The sequence below is a fragment of the Populus alba genome, chromosome 6 (genome assembly GCF_005239225.2).
Source record: "Populus alba chromosome 6, ASM523922v2, whole genome shotgun sequence".
In the NCBI taxonomy this organism is placed as follows: Eukaryota; Viridiplantae; Streptophyta; class Magnoliopsida; order Malpighiales; family Salicaceae; genus Populus; species Populus alba.
The window spans coordinates 16555725-16579668 of NC_133289.1; the positions used below are offsets into that span (position 1 = coordinate 16555725).

At 31.4% G+C, this 23944-nt stretch overlaps 2 protein-coding genes across 2 annotated transcripts; both read left to right on the top strand.

The window, feature by feature from the left end:
• Positions 1–8028: 8028 nt before the first annotated feature.
• LOC118043897 (probable LRR receptor-like serine/threonine-protein kinase At4g30520) lies at positions 8029–13138 on the top strand. The gene is made up of 11 exons (XM_035052007.2): positions 8029–8586; positions 8678–8810; positions 8942–9013; positions 9426–9569; positions 9886–9957; positions 10145–10204; positions 10308–10408; positions 10493–10624; positions 10719–11063; positions 11710–12089; positions 12476–13138. Exons 1-11 carry the CDS (start codon positions 8502–8504, stop codon positions 12872–12874), a joined length of 1923 nt encoding a protein of 640 aa, XP_034907898.1. The 5' UTR covers positions 8029–8501; the 3' UTR covers positions 12875–13138.
• A 4086-nt stretch (positions 13139–17224) lies between these two features.
• Positions 17225–22328, top strand: LOC118043752 (aspartyl protease UND-like). Its single transcript, XM_035051814.1, is given in 4 exon segments — positions 17225–17387; positions 19799–19895; positions 21057–21099; positions 21102–22328. Coding segments are annotated over 4 exon segments (1530 nt in total).
• Positions 22329–23944: the final 1616 nt, after the last annotated feature.

The window sequence follows — 23944 nt, forward strand, 5'->3', positions numbered from 1 at the left end:
AACCTTTTTCAACTTTAGGGACTGATTTGCTTAGTCAAAGGGGAAGTTCATGTCCTTTTCTTAATTCCAGTCTCTCTTTTTTTTTTTCTCAATTTGATCCCTTCATATTTTCTTTATTTGAGATTTGATTTGATAGTGTATTTTGGTTGCCTTAATACGAGAATCTTACAATATTGAGGAAAAAGTTTTAATGCTCAATTTGCAAAATAAAATAAAATTTGGCTCATTGAGAATAATTAAATGTTAAAAATCAAAATTTAAACTAGAACAAATACACCGACTGGAATAAACAGGTAGGATTAATAAGTTGGTGCATGCAACATAAAAACCGGTAGGTGAGGGAAGCCCAATGCTTTCCACTAGCACTTGCAACTCTCCCCAACAACCAAATGCCACCATCCACAGCGGCGTAGAAACAGCTTGTCGTGCCTTTCATGGTTGTCAGCAAAGGTGCATCGATCAGGCTCTAGCAAAATGTTTTCTTCTCCTCCCCCCCCCCCCCCTCTTTTTTTTCTTTTTCTTTTTTTATCTCCTCTCCTCAAGATACATATTGACATGGAAAAATTAAAAGGTGAAATATCATTTTATTTTTAATTTTTTTTATTGCTATTTTTCCTTTTGTTTTGAATCTTTTTTTATTGATTGTTTTCCATTTTTATTATTATTATTTGGTTTCATTTAATTTTATATCAAATTTGGTCTTTTACTTTTTATTGCTGTTTTTTTTATCAATTTTATAATCAGTTTTTTTTTTTTCAATTTCATCTCTTAGGATTTGGTTTCATTTTATTTTCATGTCAAATTTGGTTATCATTCTTTTCATTGTTATTTGTTTTGAATCCTTTTTAATTGAATTTGTTTTTCAATTTCATCTCTCGGCGTTTAGTTAATTAGAAATTCGGCTTCGTGATTTTTTTAGGTTTGCCTTGTATCAAGTTAGTCCCGGCCTCATGACTCAAGTAAATTGCTTTAAAGATTAGCCTAAGTTGACTTTAATTTTTTTAGGTCCATTTTAAATTATTTTTTTCACTTTTATCCTTCAATACAGAATTAGTTGAGGATTGAGCTTCATAATTTTTCTCACTTTACTTTCTATGGGATTATCATGATCTCATGTTTCAAGTAGCGGGCTTGATAGATTAACCCGGGTTAATTCATGTCTTTTTTTTCATTGTTTTTTTTTTTCAAAATTGATTTTTTTTTTCAATTTCTCATTTCAACATTAGGTTGTTTAAGATTTGAGCTTCATAGTTTTATTAAATTTATTTTATATGGGTTTATTGAGGTCTCACGACTAGGTCACGAATTTGGCATGCTAAATCAGATGGACTCTGGTCTTTTTTTTTTTTTTTTAATTTTTTCCTTTTAACATTTGATTTAATAGGAATTGAGATTTTGCTTTATTTTATTTTTCTTTATATGGAGTTATCAAATTCTCATTTAATTTTTTTGTTATCAAATAAAATCATGGGGACCTTTTAATAATATTAGGAGGATATACTTTTATAATACTAGCAAGCATTTATTTTTTGAGTTGATCATTGTCAATTGTTTTTCAGTTCAGTTTATTTACTACTATTTTTTTAATTTTATTATTAAATTAACCAAACTTAGTTAATCAAATCGAGCAAATAACCCGAGTCTCGTATTTAAAAATTAAACATTAACATCATTTGAGTATTCTTTTATTATATTGGAAAAATTTTGGCTAAGTTCATGGCATAGCTCAAGTAAATAATCTATTTAATTAAAAAAAAAACTTTTCATTTTTTATTTGAATTTTAGACTTTTTTCTAATTATTTCTAGAATAGTTTTATTTGTTCGGTAATTAATATCAAGATTTTCTAAAATTTTCATTCAATTTTTTTTGTGCATCTTAAGGATAAACTGATAATTTCTCCTAGAGAGGGGAGGAAGCTAAAAAAAATAAAAATAAATAAAAAGCTCCTCAATAATAGCCAGTTGATCACCAAGTAGCAATGATCAGCATTGAGTTGCAACACTCAATGCTTATAAAACTGAGAATTAGAATATGCCCCACGATCATTTCGTTAAGTGTACATTATTAGGCATCCATTGTCCTGTTGGAATAGTGGTCCTAATTATTGTAGAATCCCCTTAAAATCATCGGCATGTCGGCATAGTGTTACAAAAAAAAAAAAAAAAATCTGTATTTATGTTCATATCTATAATATTCTTGTTATTCAACATCTCTAAAAAAAAAATACAATTCAGATTTATTAAGTTGATTCGTTTTTAATTGAAAAACATCAAAATACTATTATTTTAATTTCTTTTCAATAAAAAAAAATCAACAAAATTCTTAAAACTAGAAAATATAGACCACAATCATACTTGGATTTTTAAAAAAAAAATATCAGATTGTACATTCATTTATTGTTTTATTATTCTTAAGTTAATTATTGTACTATGATGAAATTGTAAAAAAAACTTCACATAAAAATTAGGTTTTTTCATTGAATGCTATCATAGGTCAAGATATCTTATCTTGACTTGAAATTTGTATATGAGCTTGATTATTAGAAAAACTAGAAAAATCCAATAAGTTAATATGTATACAAGATAAAATGAGAAAAAAATATATAAATGAATTGTTGAAGAGTAAAATATTGATTTTGAGAATTCATCTTCTAGTATGTTTAACTAATGATATAAGTATTTTGTAGACTTTGATCATGTCAACTCAGAAGAAATTTAGAATAGAAAAGGATGTTATTATTCGATAATTTGATATATATTTTACATTCAACTCATGTAAAGTTTATATAATTATACAACAAGACACATTAAAAAATAGAATAAAATAAATTTATAGAAAATGTTTCATTGGATGATTGAAATAATCTCCTGATTGCTTTAAGTTGTTTAATTCCTTGATCTCTTCATTTTATTAATTAGGAGATAATCAAGAATATTTACCTTGATTATTTCCTGAGCAAACTCAATCTTGAACATGAATAGTTGTGTGACAATTAATTATTAGAAATGTCAGTGCTTACCGTGTAGCCCTTCATGGGCGGGTAATTTGGTAATGTTTACTGACATGTTAGCTAAAAATAATTATTGGTCAAGAAAAGAGGCGTTAACCCTTCATAAAAGTATGTCATTGCAAAGAATTTGTTAGTAAAGCATAGAAAAGTTATATGCATGGACGGTGTGCGGGGCTGCGTTTTGACTCATCAGAACTTGAAAAAAAGTTTAGTACATGCATACTGGATAATGTGTTAAAAAAGCGAGAGGATGATAAAAAAAACTTAGTCAGGCTAGGCTGGGTTTATCTGTTTGGGTCAGGGTCTAAATGGTAATAAGACAATAAAAATGGTGTCATAACCTTGAGCCTTGATTTATCCTCTATTTTCATGATCATAACTCCAAGTTCACCTTTCACTTTAGTACAAATATTTTCTTGTGAGAAAGGATGTACACTCTCTTTAACATAAATCTCCTCGACATTAAACAAACAATGAAAAATTATATTAGAGTGGATGAAACTAACGTAATTAGACAAGAATATCCTCGTTTCAATTCAAATAAAGAAGAGTCTCTCTTATGCCATTATTCTCCCACTAAAACATCCAAAAAAAGCACTGATAGATACATTTGTGATCACATGACATCTTCTAATCTCGTAACTATGCCTGACATTATTTAAGTTTCTGACTACTTCTCTAACCACCACACATCTTGGTCTAGCGTCTTAGTCCATGAAAATCTTAATTTCTATATGAGATTTTTTTTTACGAATTCAACGACACTCCATGTCATATCCAATATTAAGAATCATTTCTCTGCTTAAGAATATTTACACTTGATATCCTCCTTTTCTTTGTTGATATTCACTTCCAAGTATCTAGTTGCCATGGTTCTGAAATTAAAAAAAAAAAAAAAAGGAAGAAAGATACAGGTGTAGTTGCAAGAATATAATAAATTTTTCTTTATTATTTTTAATTCTTCTTATTCAATTTAAGAAATTTATTTTATTTAGTATTGTTAGGTTTTCTAGTTTTTCTATTTAAAAAGAATATTTTTTTCTATTTTTATTTTTATATTCAATATTACTAGTTTTTTTTAGTTTTTTTATTTAAAGATAATATTTTTCATTGTATTTTTTATATAAAGAATTGTGATGATTTTTTTGTCAAGAGAAACTTTAATGAATAAAAATTAAATATTTTAAATATATTTTTATAACTATAAAGATTTTATTCTTAAAAATTTTAACCTGTAACAAATCCTAACTTTTTTTTGTTTTCGTGAGACCATTGAAAGAGCAGAAGACGAAAAGTAGCATGATATTCCTACCATGGTGGGTCAAAAGCTTGATTATGCCTGCCTGCTATACCCCCATTTGTGGTTCAGAAATTCAGAATTTTGAAAAAAATTTAAAAACAATTTTATTTATTTTTTAAATTAATATTTTTAGATTATTTTGATATACTATATAAAAATAATTTTTTAAAAAAATATATATTATTTTAATATGTTTTTTAATAAAAAATATTTTATAAATTCAATCTCTATAATATTTTTAAATAATTTTTAAAATGAGCAAGGGCACGGTGACAGTCAATCAAACAAATAATTTAAATTTTTCTGATGGATCTTGCCTATTGGTGATATTGTATTAAGCTACATTTCTAGCTGTGAAAGCTTATGACAGCACAGAAGACATCACAGCCATTCCCATGTTTCCGAGAACAAGCTCTGTAGAAAGCAAACGTCTTTTCATTTGTTGTATTTGTTTATTATTAGAACCTTTCTTAATCATTGCTTTATATCTCCTCTGGTCTGCTTTTCTCCTGACAAAGGAAGGCATTGGGCTAGCAATGACTTATTAATTATAAATATATTTTTTACAGCCAGAGTTATTTGTGCAAAAAAAAAAAATCTATGCATCTTTCCACTTCATTAGAATTTATTATTTGTTGTACTTCCATGAAATCAGAAGGCAGAGATTGAAGTTTTAATATTTTACGCTATGTTTGAATTGTATTTGAAAGAAATTTTAAAAATATTTTTGGGTTTAAAATTCAAAAAATTTTATTTCAAACAACTTTTTTTAAAAAAACACATGCATCATATTATTAAATACTTAATTAAAACAATTATAAAGGATAACAAAACATGATGGTGTTCCTGAAGCCTTGGAGCTATATGTAATTATGGTGAAAAGGATTATATTTGTTATATTGTTCTTAATAGCATATTTAATATGTGGAGTCATTTAAAAGTACATAAAAAACATTTATGAGGAAATGAAAAAAAAATAATTTTTTTTATTGTATATGGCTATTATTTTAGATTTATGTTTCAAGTTGAAATATGTGAAATTTCATTTTAGTAACTTGTATAATGTTGACAAAACATAATTTCTAACAAATAAGATGAAAAATACTTTGATGAGTTCATATAATTTTTATTTGAAAATTGATGAAATGGAAGATGATTTTAAAAATGATGGAACATCTACTAGACATCAACATGATGTTAATTTTAGTAATGATAATATGCAAAATACCTTAGCTACACTAAAAAAAAATATTAAGAGGAGGAAGATAGTGTTGAGAGTATATAGTAGATTGAGAGGTATTTGATTGATAGATGTAAGAGTTATAATAATAATAAGTTATATATATTTAGGTTGGTGGAAGTATAATGATTTAAAATATAAAATTCTTTCAAATGTCTCATAACATGTGCTAGTTATTACTGGATTATAGGTTGTATATTCAATCAATTTTGAAGTTTTTTATTTCAAGCAACAATTCAAGCACTTTACTTATTGTTAAAATTGATTGTATTATGAACTAATCTTAGTCGATATTAGAATCTTGATGAATGATATTAAAACTTCCAAAAAGCTTGAGTCGAGTAATTTATCTTATAAGTTGATATATTTTTATTTTATGATTGATTAAGTAATGTATTTTCAATTTAACATGTCTAATTGCACATGGCAAAAAAATGAAGTTTAGTTCAAAAATTGAGGACATTTACATATAGTTATGATAAAACTAGCACATGAAAATGTATTTATATTTCCTTTCTGGTATTCCTAGGAAGTACCTCATGATATAAGTACATTCTTTTGAGAATTTGTAAAATTAATTATTGACACCTTTTTTGCTTGATGGGATGAAAATGGAACATTCAGTTAAAGTAACTTGGAGAATACTAATACAGTGCATCCAAGTAGATGGTTTAGAGATGAAAATTTGAATTTGACTATAAAATGCAAATTTAAACAGCTCAAATAAAATGATGAAAGCTTGAATATATTGAATAACTAGATTTGATTATTTAATAAAAAAAAACCTCACAAATTTTACTTGTTTTTCTTTTTAAAAAACCGATAAGACAAAATTAAAATTGACCAATTTGAATGGATTTAAGTGATGGTGGGCAGGTGTAAGAAAAATTAAAGGAAATGTTATAAATATCCATCAACAACTTTATAACATTTAGAAAGTCTATTTAATTTTATATTTTAAAAATATTTTTAAAAAATTATTATTATTTTATTTAAAATTATTTTTTAATATTTTAAAATCATTTTGATATATTGATATTAATAATAAATTTAAAAAAATAAAAAAAATATTATTTTTATATAATTTTAAATAAAAAAGACTTTAAAAAACAATTATAATAACAAAACACTAGCTAAAACTATGTACTCTAATTCCGATGCCCAGTCACAATCAAAAAACTATTTTAGGAAATGCCATAATGGAACATAAAGTAGAACTAGCAAGTACCAAAGCAAAAGAGAGCATTTTATTGATGCAAATGCAACCACTGCCCATGTAACAGCACTTGGGACCAAAAGCACAGATTTTGCAAAGATTCCAAAGGATTGGTATGTTCACCAAGTAAAGAGAATACTCATTTCAACTGTTCTAGTCTCTCTTTTTTTTTTTTAAAAAAAAAAATTGTAAGGTGGCTTGTTTGTTAATTTATCAGTTCATTAGTAAAGAGATTTGACGTTTTTATCTAAATATCAATATAATATGATTTTCTAAATACATGTGATTATGAAAAATACAATATCCTATTTAATTCTATACGTTTCCCTAGATTTGATATATTTACAAAATGGAGCAATCACATGGAGAAGGGAAAAAAAAAATATTTTGCAGGCATGAGGTTTATTTATAGCATGAGATCTTGGTTGTTTATGTATTAAAAAAATATTTTAATTTTAAAGGGTATAACTTAATTAGTCATGTTTTATATTTACTCACTATATATCATTAGTTTGATTTTCAAAGCCTAAGAGATTAGTTAAGGTACATGCAAATTTGTCCGGACACCGATGTTAATAAATAAAAAAAATATTTTTAATTTTTTTTTTCTTATGATTTAAAAAAAGAAGTAAACAAAGACACGGTGCTCAACTTTGTTCCCACGTAGTGCCTCAGTACCCCGCCAGTCTCATGTCCTGTTACAGATAATTGCAACCCATGCAGGAAATATTTGTGCACCGCTCGGGCCTGGCCAACCTAGAACGACCAACCTAGTACAGTTCAGTACTTCACGCCATCAGAGCTTCACCTTAAGAAGCTGACCATTTTGCCCTTGGTTGTAGCTCAAGCCTCAAAATGAAAGGCATTCAATTCCATGATCCGAAAGGAATATCGAAATGTACTTCAATTAAATTGATGTAAATCACATTGAATACCACAGCCTTTTTTTTCCTTTTTTTTTTTTTATGGTTATTAGTCAACATGGTAAACAAATTAGGCATGCATATTCCAGTCAGGATTAAAATGCTCAGCTTTATCCCTGTCATTTCAGTGCTCAATAATTTTAATTATAATGTAAAAAAGAAGAAAGATTAAACAAATGAGGGAGACAGCTAAAATTATTTTTAAATTGTTTTTAACTGCATCTTCCTCTTTTGAGTATTTCTTCGTGGTGTCGATGCTAACAGCTATGGGCGAACAGTCTATCAGAACATCAAAAGTAGCAATGACTTCAGTACTCCCTAAAAAAAACAAATGACGTTCAAAATATTTTATTTCTTTAAAGGGTTCATGAGTGGCCTCTCAAATCAAAAGACCCACAAGTAGATTTTGATTCTCTAAGAAACCTCCTCCATGTCTTGGCTGTAAACAAGTGAAAAAAACAAAGCGATAGAAAATAATAAAGAGTTTCAGTCCCATATCTCTCAATTTCTGCACTCTCCCACCTGACAATCCGTATCACCCCACCTCCAACCTGTAACCTTCTCGCTCTCTTTCTTGCAAGACCAAAAGCAGCAAAAAGAAAGAAAGAAAAGACACTGCTCATGGAGAGAGAAGAACGAAAAGATTGTGTGTGTGTGTTAAAAGCTGGTGACCAAAAAGAAAGGAAATTAGAAAAAGAAACAAAAATAGAGTATTAGTATATCGTTTCATAGCATGCATTTGCCTGACTCACAGTTTTTTGGTTCTCTTTGTTTAACATGTTCATGATTAGAATTATTGGGTAACTAGCTATGGCTCGCAAGCTGCTGCTTCTCTCTATCTTCTTTCTCTTTTTAGCTAGACTGTCCCTTTCATATGAACCCAGAAACCATGAAGGTAACTAGCAAGACTATATCTATCTTCTACATTTTATGTTTTTCGTGGATTTTAATATTTGAAAGTTGTTGGCTTTTTTTTTGTCTCGCAGTGGACGCTTTGATAAGTATAAGAGAAGCATTACATGATCCATACGGAGTGTTAAACAACTGGGATGAGGATTCTGTTGATCCTTGTAGCTGGGCTATGATTACTTGCTCTCCTGATAATCTTGTTATTTGCCTGTGGGTTTTCAAGTTTTTCTCTGTTTTTCGTTTTTTTTTTTTTTTTTGACTTTTTGCTTGCTTCATTTAATGTTAGAGGTTTTGTTTCACAGAACCTGAAATAAAGTTCATTTCTTGGTTTTGTATTGCAGGGGGGCTCCAAGCCAGTCCCTTTCTGGTACTCTGTCTGGAGCCATAGGAAATCTCACTAATCTTCGCCAAGTGTAAGAACTTTGATCTTCTCTTCTTTAGTCTTTCTTTATTTCTTTCTCTTTCAATTTTCTGTAGCTCACATTTTGATAATTAAAAGCTCTTCTAGTTTCTCTTTGAGTTTTTGGTTTTTCTTGTCATAGAGAAGGAAGGTGAGAGAAAGCAAATGAATCTCTGGGTCTTGAATTTGCCTTTTAGTTTGGTTTTCTAGATCCAAATATTTGGCTTTGGGCTGAACCCCAAAAGTAAAACAGAATTTCAAGTGGCTCGAAACTCTGTCTCTGCAACAAAATAGAGAGCAGGAGTGTCCTTGTTCATCTGTTTAAGTATAGAAATGCAAGATAGTGAGTAGTATTTTACAACCTCATATATCTCCTTATGATTGATACTGAATTCTTTATGTTTCAACTTCTTGGTGATGTGAAGGTTGTTGCAAAACAATAACATCTCTGGCCAAATCCCTCCAGAGCTTGGCACTCTCTCAAAACTTCAGACTTTGGATCTCTCTAACAACAGGTTCTCTAGTGTGGTACCAGACTCACTTGGTCAATTAAATAGCCTCCAATACCTGTAAGTATTTTGCTATTTTTATTTTTCATAATCTGTTTGGTTTCCAAGAAAGTTGAGGAAAACAAAACAAAGACACAAACAGAATTGCATGTCTTTTTTCTGCTCTCTATTGTTTTTTGCTTTGTAAAAGTGAATGCAAATTGACAACAAGTTGCTGTGATAGAATTAGTTGGGAAGCGGGGCTTGTTATTTTCGTTTTCATTTAATATTCACAATCGGCAAATGGCAACCTAACCAAATGTTTTATTTGCTTTATTTTGATATCATTGTTTATTTTCTTGCTGTGATATTTTTTCTTTTGTCATGTAATGATTAGGAGGCTAAACAACAATAGCCTGTCTGGGCCTTTCCCTGTGTCTTTGGGCAAAATCTCACAGCTTGTTTTCTTGTGAGTATAGGTTTCTTTTTTCTCGGATTTGTTTTGTATTTTATGTTTTAGTGCCTTGAAAAACGATACAGCACGCAACATGCTGAAAACTTTCTGATTTACGCAACTCTTTTTTGTCAAGAAACTCACCTTGGGTTTTGCCTTTTTTTTTTTTTTTTTTTTTTTAATCATTACGCTGATATTTCAGGGACCTGTCTTATAACAATCTCAGTGGACCTGTTCCCAAGTCCCCTGCTAGAACATTCAAGTATGGCTTCTCTGCAACACCCTATCTTTCAATTAGTGTCTACTTGGTCAATGCTTTATCTAATTTTATTCTGTTTTTTTGTTTACACTGTTGGTTAATGCAGTGTTGCTGGTAACCCATTGATTTGTGGAAGCAGCTCTACTGAAGGATGCTCTGGATCAGCCAATGTTGGTCCCCTTTCTTTCTCTCTTGGAACATCACCCGGTAAACTCTCTATGTCCCTCTCTTGTCTACCTTTTAGGTAATCCCTTTCTGTCAAATGGTAATTTGTTTGTCGTCTGTATGTAGGTAAGCATAAGTCCAAGAAATTAGCACTTGCCCTTGGGCTTAGTCTCAGCCTTGTATTTCTCTTCCTCCTAGCACTTGGAATCCTTTGGCTCCGACGGAAACACAAAGGCCATTTGATGCTCAACGTTAGTGGTTAGTATAATTAACATCCTATTTCACCTAAATTTTAATCAATGACAGCATGAGCCAGTAAAATGCTCAAATGGGTCGTTGAATTATGTTGCAGACAAACAAGAAGAGGGGCTAATTAGACTAGGAAATCTCCGGAGCTTCACCTTCAGAGAGCTTCAAATAGCCACTGATAACTTCTGCTCGAAGAACATTCTTGGCACCGGAGGTTTTGGCAATGTGTACAAGGGAAAGCTGGGAGATAGGACCATGGTGGCTGTCAAACGACTAAAGGATTTGACTGGGACTTCCGGGGAATCACAGTTTCGGACAGAATTGGAGATGATCAGCCTTGCAGTTCACCGTAATCTGCTGCGGTTGATTGGATACTGTGCCACTTCTAATGAGAGGCTTTTGGTTTATCCTTACATGTCAAATGGCAGCGTGGCCTCAAGGCTTAGAGGTTGGTACTTGGTTACCTTATGCAACTTTTGTCATAATAATGCTTGGTGGACAATAAAATTTCTGCACTATAAATTCTTTATCTTTGTGATTGTCGGAGTGCTTGTCTGTTTCCCCCGCTATAGTGCTTAACCATTTGTGAGTCAGAGGCCTTAATTGGCGTGCTTGATTCTAACTTCATGTGCAGGTCTGGAACATGTTACATCTGTTCTTATTTCTTTTTTAGTTTTCTTATGAATGTTTTGTTTGTTCAGGTTGAGACTGAAATGGAGTTTTGATATATTATTTTGTTGGATTGAAAAAGCTAGCTGAATTCCTCAAACATTTATTTCAACAATGGCAACATTAGATAACTCATATTTTCATGCTCGCAATTTTTTCTAAATTAGCTTGATGTTATTTCTCAAATTACAATGGTCCATGTCTTCGTTTACTCAAATTGGAATTTGTTCAAACTTTAGGAGATCCCAAGGGGATCTCTTCCCAACCCCACTGTCGTTTATGTGGCAAAAGGTTGCAGTACGTGACTTTTGAATGTATGATTACTGAATTAGATTTTGTTTTTGGTTCGCAATCTATTAGTGGAACTACTGTGATTTATATTGGGCTGCTCTGACCGTTCCTGAGATGATGTATTCATCAAACAGGAAAACCTGCACTGGACTGGAACACAAGGAAGAGGATAGCAATTGGAGCTGCCAGGGGTCTTCTGTATCTACACGAGCAATGTGACCCTAAGATTATTCATAGGGATGTAAAGGCTGCTAATGTGCTCCTTGATGAATTCTGTGAGGCCGTAGTCGGTGATTTTGGTCTTGCCAAGCTTCTAGACCATGCAGATTCCCATGTCACCACTGCTGTTCGTGGCACAGTTGGGCACATTGCGCCAGAGTACCTCTCCACTGGCCAGTCATCTGAGAAAACTGATGTTTTTGGATTTGGCATTCTCTTAATAGAGCTCATAACTGGAATGAGAGCTCTTGAATTTGGAAAAACTGTCAATCAAAAAGGAGCAATGCTTGAATGGGTAAATGCTCTTCTGCTGCTATATTAACTATAATCCTGAACTGCTTCAACAAATGTTTCATGACTTTCAGATTGTGTGCCATGACATGCCAATTTTGGATTCTAGATCGCTGAAATCTGAATAACTTCAATGGCATCCTAGACTGCATGGAGCACTCTCAGTTATCATAAAGTGTTTGAAAAGGACATCTCATGGATGTTTTTCATGTGGATAATTGCATATGACTGCTATTATCTACTTTCTTAAAAGTGCGGGAATGTCACATAGCCAGGCCCTGCATGCTAACATCTTCAAACAATATTCATTTTGTTTGTTTTCATTGCAACTCAATTATAGGATATTTCAAGCTCATTTCCACAAATTTTGATTCATGACAATGTTGACAGGTGAAGAAAATACAGCAAGAGAAGAAAGTGGATGAGTTGGTGGACAAAGAACTGGGGAGCAACTATGATTGGATTGAGGTGGAGGAGATGTTACAAGTAGCTCTTCTATGCACTCAATACCTCCCAGCTCACCGTCCCAAAATGTCCGAAGTGGTCCGGATGCTTGAAGGTGATGGTCTTGCCGAGAAATGGGCTGTATCACACAATCATGGTAATCCCACAATGAACCTCTCTCATCCGAAAAACGCTAGCAGAAGCACATTTTACCCTACCACTGCTTCAAAGCATGATGAAAGTGGTCATAATCGATCGAGCAGCATGTTTGGAACTACAATGGACGAGGATGACGATGAACGTTCTTTGGATTCCTATGCTATGGAACTCTCTGGTCCAAGATAAACAGGAAAGAAATAAGAAAAACGAGATTTGAACGAATAGGGAAATGACTTCTTCTTCTTCTTCTTCGTCTTCAAGTAATTCTTTACAAGTAGAAGTTACCTTTATTTAAGAAATGTATAGGTTTAGTTTCTGCTTGTTAACTGTCCTTGTTTGAGTTACTAGCTGTGTGGAAATGTAATGTGAATATCCCTTTCCATTTCTAGCCAAACTGAAAGAATCTCTATATGATTTGTAATCTTTTATTTCTTACAAGGAACTTGGTCCCGCGCTTCACAAAATAAAAATAAATTAATTAATCATTAACTTAAAATCTGATAAATATATTTAATAAAATATATTAAAAATTATATGTAGTATTAAATGTTAAAAATGAAATTCAAGACTAATTAAAAACTAAGATATGGAGTTGACAAAAATGCATGGACATAATTTTTTTTAATAAAAAGTTGTTATTTCACCTCATTTTCAATTTTGATCCCTCACTTTTAATTCTTTATAAATAATCAAATCTAATTCTTGGTTCCCTCATTTTTTATTTTTTTTTATATAAATAATCAAACCTAAATCTTCTTTGCAAAATTAAAAAAACCAACTTATCCATGTGATTTTTTTTGGATCACAAAATAAATTATTAAACATAATTATTAATCAACAAAATATAAATAGATAAAATTAGAAAACAAATCCTACAACTGAAATAAAAAAAATTTAAAAACCAATAAAATATAAAAACATTACATGAATCCATAATATTTTTACTCAAATCACGGTGAATGAGTGCTTTTTTTTATTTTATTTTTATTTTTATTTTAATTTTTAGAATCTTGTATCATATGATTTAAAATGCTAATTATAAGAGGTGTAACTTAACTAATTAGATTTTAAGTTTTTTTTAAAATGTCACTAGTTATAGTTTTATAAATATCGGAGCTACTAGAAACTTAAATAATCATTAATTTTAAAATTTATAAAATTAATTAAAATATATGTAATTTGACCTGGACATCAATATTAATCTAAAAAAAATTACTAAAGTAATTTTATTTTGTGCTTTGATTTTGCCTAGGTGGTGACCTCTACAATGTGCTGTTGCTATTTAGCTTCATTTCCTGGGTTTTCTTTTCACTGTCCTTTTCACGTGAATCATCTTTTTGGTTATAATTGCTGGAAAATTTGTCATTTCATCAACGGCCTTTGTGTCATTTTCGTTGAAATTCATGAAAAAAAAAACGCATTAAGATTAGTTGTTAAGCATAAGGGTAAATTGGTCATAAAAATATGATCTACCACGTGATGAATGACATTTTTGTAAGAAAGTTGGCATTTTTTATTGGAGAAGGAGAGAGAGTGGTGTAATAACTTCTGTTTTTTTTAATCATATAAAAATTTATTTAGTTAGTTAAATAATTTTTACTTTTTATACTAAGTTCATATGTAATTACATTTTCAATTTTAATTTTTTTAAAAATAAAATAATATATTTTTTATTCAAGAAGACATTATTCATTTGGCATTCAAAAATCTATGTCATAGTAGTTTTAACTAAAAACATTTTTGAAAATCAATTTTTTTTATTTTAAATAACAACTAAAAGTGTTTATTAAACAAACTTTTTTACACCTTAATCGTAAAAGCTACTATAATATAAAATAAACACTAAAACAATGTTTGTAAGTATGATAGTAGTTTTAATTTAAAGTGTTTTTTATTTGAAAAATACATCAAAATATATTTTTTTATTTTTTAAAAATTATTTTTAATACTAATATATCAAAATGATATAAAAACAATAAAAAAATTTAAATTTTTAAAAAACATGGGTTCAATCGTGTTTTTAAAAATTTTCTAAAAGTAGTGTCATGTGAAAACAAATTTAAATCATATGGTGTTAAGAGAAATGAATATATAAATTATGTTTTTAAAATACAGGGTATGCAAGTATTAAATTTAAAACACTATACTATAATATAAGATGCAGTGATTTACCATTGATGGTTTTGACAAGGAGTTTATTAGTGCGTGTTCTTCAGCTGATGAAAGTGTGGAAGTGAGGTATTGTCAAATGTCAAAACGTATGAAGTGTTCAAGGGTCGCTGTCTTTGGCAATTAGCACCCATCTTTTCTTTCCTTTCTCATGTATAGTCGAGAAACATGCTTCCCACTCATACGAAATTTGTCTCTATTTTGGTCTCGTAATTTGTGCCAGAGACCACAAGTTTGGTTTGGCTAAGGTAATTAAAATATTGACTGCATATGTTTGGATTTGGACGCAGTTGATCCAGTTTGGTCCATCAACTAGTCAAGCATTGCCTGTTGTTTCCACAGTACCATTACTAAAATAACTAAAAACATATGGAGTGGTAGAATTATGATTATTATTGGAGGTTTACATGATCGTTAATTTTAGATACGTGGGATTAGTCGAGGTACATATAATTTGACCAGGACATTCATATTAATAATAATAATAAAAAAAACATATAGAATCAGCATCACCGTTCATAGAAAAAGTGATGCTGTTCCATTTTAGTTTCATTTTCTGCTAAATTCTTTTCCTTTCAATTGAACTCTTTTTAAGTCAAACTTGATGAGTTTATATGTTTGAAGTTACAGTAGAAAGATAAAAATAAAAGGTAGAGGACATAAATATAAATTGTAATGAAAATGTGGCTGTATTAAATTCATGATAATTTATTTGATTTAAAAATTTATTTTATTTATTTATTTATTTTTCTTTGAAAGAAAAAGAAAAAAAACTCACTAGAAGATAGTGGTAAAAAAAAAAATTATTTATTGACACAATTCTACAGCTCAAAATAATCAAGCTTGGTTTCAAAAGATTATATTCAAACAAGAAGAGTGTGCCATGCTAGTTATTTTTTTTTAGTGATTTTTTTGGGGTTGTTAGGTGTACATGGAGGTTGTTATGTTGTTTTTGAAATGGTTTAAAGTAGTTTTTAGGCTTCGAAAATTTAGATCCTAATTTTTTGATCATTAAAAGTGATTTGAAATTGAACCAGTAGGTGACAAGTCACCCTTTCAAAAAAATAAAAAATAATAAAAAAAAAAAATATATATATATATATATATATATATATATATAAAAGTGAACAATGCGTAGTCCACTCCTAATAATAATAATAATAATAATAATAATAAAACTAAGGTACGCCTAGGTTTTTGCTTCAAGCTAAGCATGTGAGCTTGGCTCACCAATACCTGGTTTTTTTTTCCTTTATAGTTAAATTGTTTCTATTTAAATATTGATCTATATCTTAAAAAAAAAAATAAAAAATAAAGTAGTTTTGTTTTTTTACTTAGTGATTGATCTTTTTATACTTTTTAATTGCATGATACTTTTGAAAATATTTATTTTATTTTATTGCATTTCTATCCTCTTATATTTTATATGAATTAGTTGTATTTATATGGGGTTTTTATAAAAAATAAAAAACAATTTTTACTACCAACAAAACTATACATAAAAACATATACATAACATAATAATTTATTTTTTATGTCAAAGATTGACATTAGATCCTACATAAAGTGTAATGTGAATAACATGTTTGCGTCCATGTCATATTTGGTGTTTTAATTAAAAAAATTTATTCCATTTTAAAATGCATTCATAATATTAAAAAAACAATTATTATGATCTAAATCAACGTAAAAATTCAACCCCATTGAGGGTGAAAAAACTAGTTGAATAATAAATTATTTTGGGTTTCTAGACATTCGGCTCTGACATTCATTATTAAGTAAAATATACATTTTGGGTGTGAAAAAACTATTGTTATTTTTATTTTAGTTCTCAAGTACTCAGAACTTAAATCAAGTATCTTAAGGTGTTTGCAAGTCCACATCTTTAAACTACGATCAAACTGGCTGGAAAACAGAAGTTTCTGGTAGATTCAAAAGGAGTAAATAGGACACCCATTACTATAATGTTCATGTTTTTTTTTTTTTTTTTTTTTTTTTTTATAGTATGAGTTTGGAAGTGTGATTGTTATTGCTTTTCAAAATGCTTTTCACTTATAAGAGCACGTCAATAATATTTTTTTTTATTTTTTTAAAATTATTTTTTAAAATTGACATATTAAAATAATTTAAAAACATCAAAAATATATTAATTCAAAATAAAAAATAAAAAATCAAAAATTTTCAAAAACAGTTTTAAAAAAAATTCCCAAACAACCTCATTTTTAGTCTTCAGGAGTCTAGGTATAAAGGGGTGCCAAGTTAACTTCTCTGCTGAAAGGCTGCCTGCCTGCCATATTTTGTTTCCGTTCGGGTCCAAGCTTTGGATTGTGTAGAATTCCGCTACTGTGCTGTGTGCTGTCCTCGTTTATGCTGACAAAAGCACCGAGTGGCAAGAAGCCAACACGGCGAAAGCAGCAGCTGCAGGACGGAGATGAACAAAGCATGGCAGGTAACACTGACATGTACGGCAACAGCAACACAAGGATAGCAAAGACAGACAGTTCTCTCTCCGCCTCTAGTAATTATCCAGGTGGGTGAGTGTGTTTATTTGTAGTTTTTGCTCCCATTTTTTCTAAATTTTTCTTTCATTAATAATTAACATAAAATTCATAAAACAAATAAGAAAAGTATGAAGCACAGATGAAAAATTATTGACAGATAAATATACAAAACAAAATTAAAACAAAATGATATTTTACTGTAGATGTAGACTCCAATGCACTGTTGCTAGGCTTTATTGTATATTGTCCAGAATTTAGGCAAAGTCTTTTTGACATGAAATTGTGTCGTTTTCCTTCAAACTTAAATGATTTTGACTTTTTTTCACTTTAGTCCTTAGATTTTAATATTCATACTAAATGGTCCCTAAACTTTGCTTGTGTTAAACTTGAGTCCTTGAATATAGAGGTACACGAGAGAGAGAGAGAGAGAGAGAGAGAGAGAGAGAGAGAGAGAGGGTGAGAAATCTTGGCCGAGCTGTGATCCAAGCATGTATTCACCATTATTATTGGAGTTTGTGATGATAGTTTAAGCTCTCTAAGTGAATGGAAAAATTATTATTGGATTTTTTTAAAAAAGAATCAGTTTTTTTTTCGTAATTCAATATTTTTAGGTTTTCTTCAGTGTATTGGAGCATTTTTTAGGTTTAAAATAGTTTATAAACGTTTATTATATGATTCTAAGCTGTTTTTGCATAAAATTAGTGTGGGCGATGGGTCACAGGCTATAAAATGTGGCCTCGTGAGACTTTTTTATGACATTTTAAAGAAATGGATTGCTTTTTGTTTATTAAAATTTCTGTTTTTTTAAATATAGTAAAAAGATATATTTACCATTAGAATCAAGAAAAAAGTAGGCATGGCTTTTTCGCCCTTTAAAGAAGACTTTTTTTTTTTATTTGTTATTTTCATATTCATGAAGAGTATTTTGACCTTTTTTATGTTGAATAATTGATATTTAAATTTAAAAAATTGTTGGAGGATTAAATTTAAAAGAAAAATAGTCAAACAAAATGATAAAAAAATCAAAAGAATGAGGATCAAATTAAAAAAAAAAACAATATATCATAAACTTGGATTGAAAGATAAAGTTAAAAATATCAAAAATTTTTTAGAAAATTGCTAAGGAAAAAATTAGAAATAAATAAAAAAAGATCAAATAAAAAAAAATTAAATAGGATAAATTAAAATTGAAGGATAAAAGTTAAAACAAATAAAACTTTAATAAAAATGCTAATGAGAACCTTATGGTTTCAATTATTCGATTCCAAGGATACACCAATTTACTATACATGAATTAATGAAAAAGACAATTACCCCTTTTTTGTTAGTGTTCTAAATCTTTGATTTTGAGAGTAATTAAATTATTTTATTGTGCTTTAAAAAAATAAAAAAAATACAAATATATTTCTATACAATTTTTTAATAATTAATATGTCTTATGAAAAAAACTCCTGGAACAAAGATAAGTGATTTTTTTGGGAAAGGAAAACTATCTTTTTTTATTTTTTTTTTTAATTATTGTAGTAAATAATAAACAAGTCTTGGTGCACAATGTTTTTGCCTTCCTTTTTTTTTTTTTTTTTTTATTATTATATATATGTATGTTTATATAACTATAAATCACGCAAACTTGCATGGAAAATAATTGTAGAGCGTAAAAAAGAGAGAGGGTGTGTGATACCTATTTTAGTGGTAATAACTTGGGTTAATAACCATTAATAATGGGTGGTTAATTATTCAATAGAGAGGATAATGTCAAGTGGATCATCATCTACTAGAGCTGAGCATCCCTAAAGTTATTTTAGGGATTCAATTACGACAGAAGAATGTAAGACTATTTAATACTTGATACCATAGTTTTTTAAACCTGGCTGGTCCGGGTTTTAGGTTTTGACTTGATTACCAGGTAGTTTAGGTCAATCTCTATTTTAAAAAAATTCAAAATGATATCATTTTAGTAAGAAAAAAAAAGCACAAAAATTAACGGGTTGCAACCAGGTTTTTGATCGGATTTTTTGGGTCAACCGAGTAAACCCACCAGGTCAGCGGGGTCACACCAGGTCATGGTTTTTTCTATTTTTTTTCAATCCGGTTCGATTTCAGTCCCGTCGGACTGAATTTCAAAATTATGCTTGATACAAACCATACTGACGGTAGGTGAAGTAATTTGGGTTATGTGAACACCTTGGGCTAAATCTAAAGACTTTAGGCCTCTTAGGTTTCTCGGTAGTAAAGCCACCCAATGAGCAAAGAGCCATTTGGGAGGGTGTCCAAGCCTGAAGAGGTGCAATTTGCCCCTTGAATGAGCAATGAGCCATCAAAGTCAAGTCTCTAATGCTTGAGAGAAATCTCAAGGTAGCCACACAAGAATTTGAAGATGATGATGCTGTTCGTTATAAGCATTTTTTACCATGTAAGAATTTAGGTTATCAAATTGTAGCATCCGAGGTTGATGAGAAATTGTTCAGTTCAGAGAATGTTGCCCATGGGTGGCCAACTTTTGATGCCATGCTTGTCGCTTACGTTTTTGCGCACATGTAGCTGATTACTGGCGTGGTGGTGAGAAATCAACACGTGATTGTTCATGGTGTTAGCCGCTTCTTTAACAGAGTTGCCGGCGACAAAATTTGGCTGCTGCGGAGGAACTGGATAAGTATAATTAATGAAGAAGGAAACAATAATCTGTTCGAGGGGATGGTGAAGCCAAGCATATCATATATATTCTTATGTTGCCCGGTACATGTTACAGCACCATGATGTAATAACATTGTTTTTCAAATATATTTTATTCGAAAAATATATTAAAATAAGTATTTTTTGAGTTTTTGCGGTTCTTTTTAAAGTAGAAGTGGGCACGATTGGATACCCTTCACTAACCCCCTGTGTGAGATTTCAGGGGCAAATAACATGATTCATTTCTAGGTAGTTGTGACAGTTCATCTACCAAACACAATGGATCTATAGGAAATTATATGCAGCAGAGAGCGTAATGAAGCACTGGGAGACGGTTTTTGAGCTAGAAAAGATGATTAATTTTTTATGCAGCAAAACTGTAAGCCTGGTTGTGACACAAATACTAAATTGGCAATTTGAGCTACTCCGTTTTGGGAGTTACCATCGGAGAGGATTCTCATGTTCTTTTGTTATCTCCCCATATATTATTATCCTATGAATCATTCTCTTTCTCCTTCTCCTTCTCCAACTGCATGAGATTCATGCTATTTTCTTATCTCTGTCTCCTTTTAATTTATTGGACTATTGGAGATTGCTTATTAAAAGGATCCTTTTTCACTTTCTTTTGCTTCGTCCTTCCCATGGTTTCTCTAGCTTTTTTTTTTTTTTTTTTTCCTACCCTTCAAATTCTGAGTCATAATCAGATCAGCACAGCAGACATAGCTGAATCCAAAAAAGCTTGATGATAAAAAGTGGCCCTGGTGCACCAATCTCTTCCTTTTCCTTAGCCTTCTCCACCATATCCAGGAACAGGGTCTTTTTGTGACAGGACCCCCTCGTTTATCGGTTATGCTTTATAAGTTAATCAAGGTACCATATTTGGATAACAGGAGGAAAACAATACTAACACAAGCATCCAGATTTTACTGCCATGGACACTGTGTTTGTGTTGGTTTCATCACTCCCCTTGATTTCAGCACCCACTTTGCAGTTGACATTTGCAAACAACCTTGAATTCTCTCTAGTATACAACCTACACGATTGGTCACCAAGCTCATTCACTCCGCGATTCTATTTGTCTCCCATATTACAGGTCCAATGACACAGTTGCAGACCGCACAGAAACGCCCACTATGAAGGCCTCACTTGCTCGTCTATCCTACTTGTATGCAAAAATTGAAAGAGATTTTGACATCAATGATTTGTGGCTCAATCTTCATCCTAGTGCCTCCGAACCCTTGTTCTTAGTAAATTTTTCCATGGGACAGCCACCTGTTCCACAACTCGCGATAATGGACTCAGGCAGCAGCCTCTTATGGATACAATGCGCTCCTTGTAAAAGTTGTTCTCAACAGATAATTGGGCAAATGTTCGACCCCTCCATTTCCTCCACGTATGGTAGCTTGTCATGCAAAAATATCATATGTCGTTACGCCCCGAGTGGGGAATGCGACTCGTCGAGTCAATGTGTTTATAACCAAACATATGTAGAAGGCCTACCATCAGTGGGAGTCATTGCCACAGAACAGCTAATCTTCGGAAGTCCAGATGAAGGCACAAATGCTGTTAACAATGTGATCTTTGGGTGCAGTCATAGGAATGGAGATTACAAGGACAGGCGTTTCACCGGGGTCTTCGGACTCGGCAGTGGAATCACATCTGTAGTAAATCAAATGGGATCTAAATTTTCGTATTGCATCGGTAATATAGCGGATCCTGACTACAGTTATAACCAGCTGGTTTTAAGCGAAGCAGCGAACATGGAGGGCTATTCAACACCTTTAGATGTGGTTGATGGCCATTACCAGGTCATTCTAGAAGGAATTAGCGTTGGAGAGACAAGGCTTGTCATCGATCCTAGTGCCTTCCAAAGGACAGGGAAGGAAAGAAGAGTGATAATTGATTCAGGAACAGCACCTACTTGGCTAGCTGAAAACGAATATAGAGCACTTGAAAGGGAGGTTCGCAACCTATTAGATAGATTCTTAACACCATTTATGCGGGAGTCATTCCTATGTTACAGGGGGAAAGTGGGTCAAGACCTTGTTGGGTTTCCAGCAGTGACATTTCACTTTGCTGAGGGTGCAGATTTGGTGGTAGACACTGAAAGTATGTTTTATCAAGCCACACCAAATATATTTTGCATGGCAGTGAGGCAAGCTAGCGTCTATGGCAAAGATTTCAAAGATTTCTCTGTGATTGGGTTAATGGCTCAGCAGTACTACAATGTAGCTTATGACCTCAACAAGCACAAGTTATTCTTCCAGAGAATTGATTGTGAACTTCTTGATGAGTAAATTCCATCATGTGTTCTTGAATTTTTATACCATAAATGACAAGCAAGGCAGTTAAAGGGTGCATGTAATTCCCGTTACAGGAAAACAGAAAAATGCAGGGGAACATTTTTGCTCTGAATAATCCCATTTTGTGTGATACCTCGTAAAACCATGGAGAACACAATAAGCTAACCAATAAGAACTTGCAAAAGAAAAGGCATCTGTCAACTGCATTGAGAAATATCAAAAGATGACAACCCAGAAGCTAACATATATATGCTTAAAGACAATCACGAATAAAAAGGTTGCAGAAGCTAAAATCCAAGTTTACACGTAATGTTTTTCTCCTTGGATATTGAATTATTGAGCCTCAAGTTCGTAGCTTAAATTTCAGTTGCATGATTCTCAAATAAACGTTGTGTATCATGTCAGCAGGTTTCCAATATCTGCTCGAAAAGAGTACATTAATACTTCGGAAGAAAAGCGAGGGGAAAATAAACAAAATTAGGGATACGACCATCCGAGGAACATTGAACTAGGAAATTTATGGGTTCTAAATTATCTATGTGGGATTGTGGTGGCTTTCTTATTGTTGAAAAGGGCTCATTCGCAACAATTTAAAAATCGCAAGAAGCTGTAATGTATACAGTATTAAGTATGAAATCTTCTTACAGGTTTTATGGAAATTGGTTTGTTTGCTTGTATGGAACAGATGAGTACTGATGTTACACGAGCATCTGCTCCAAAACCCTGGTTTTCTCCGGTATTTGCATGAACCAGAGCTAGCAGGGAGTTATAAGGTCAGATTAAGCAGATTTTTCGGTACAGGTGAGAAATGATAAGTGTAGATGAAGAAAGTTACAGACAACCTATGCCATTCACCTAACGACTACCCATGAGTTCAAATCCTGTTTAATCTACTCTTGACTTAAGCTTTTGGATCAAATGGATCTTTATTAATGTTAAACCAAATGCCAAAAAACATGGATGATATGATCATTGATACTGGAAGTGCGTTCACCTGACTCCTTGAGTCTTTTTGAGCACCAGCGCTAGGTAGATCCATGGCGAATTCGTGCTCCGAGGATGACACAAACCAAGCTCTAAAGGGCTTTTTGGCAGGCACGTTCAACTTTGCTGAGCCGGCTGATACAGCAATGGGCATTGACAGCATTTTTTTCCGATGAAGAAGAGGTGTTTTTCATGGCTATTTATCCAATTTCTGGCAACAAATGAAAATCTCACAATATTAGTAATAGGGTTCAACAATTTTACAAGGTTAAGCTTCTGGATTAATCACATGGATTATTGATTCAGAAAATAATGATCCTTATTAGCAACCAACAAAATTCCATGTAAACCAAATTATTTAGAAAGTCCATAATGATCCTTCTAAATTAGCAACCAACAAAATTCCATGTAAACCGAAAATCCTAAGCACCCTACTTCCCAAAGATGATCGGGTGGCTTGAGATTTCTTCACTAGAAAATCAGAATCCAGTATTATTATGCAGGGTAAATTTTTGTCTGGAACAAGGTTTGCGGTGCCCAGTATCGTGCTTGTCCTACTCCTATACTCACCAGGTTGCCAACCCTGAAGAGAGCGCGCATTGTCTGTTTAAGACCGAATAGCTTGC

What these genes read in the sequence shown, in the direction of transcription:
- LOC118043897 (XM_035052007.2), top strand. Translation starts at nt 8,502, where the DNA reads ATGGCTCGCAAGCTGCTGCTTCTCTCTATCTTCTTTCTCTTTTTAGCT. An exon ending in CTCACTAATCTTCGCCAAGT is followed by an intron (nt 9,014 to 9,425) that starts GTAAGAACTTTG and finishes GGTGATGTGAAG; the next exon opens with GTTGTTGCAAAACAATAACA. An exon ending in CTCTCTTGGAACATCACCCG is followed by an intron (nt 10,409 to 10,492) that starts GTAAACTCTCTA and finishes GTCTGTATGTAG; the next exon opens with GTAAGCATAAGTCCAAGAAA.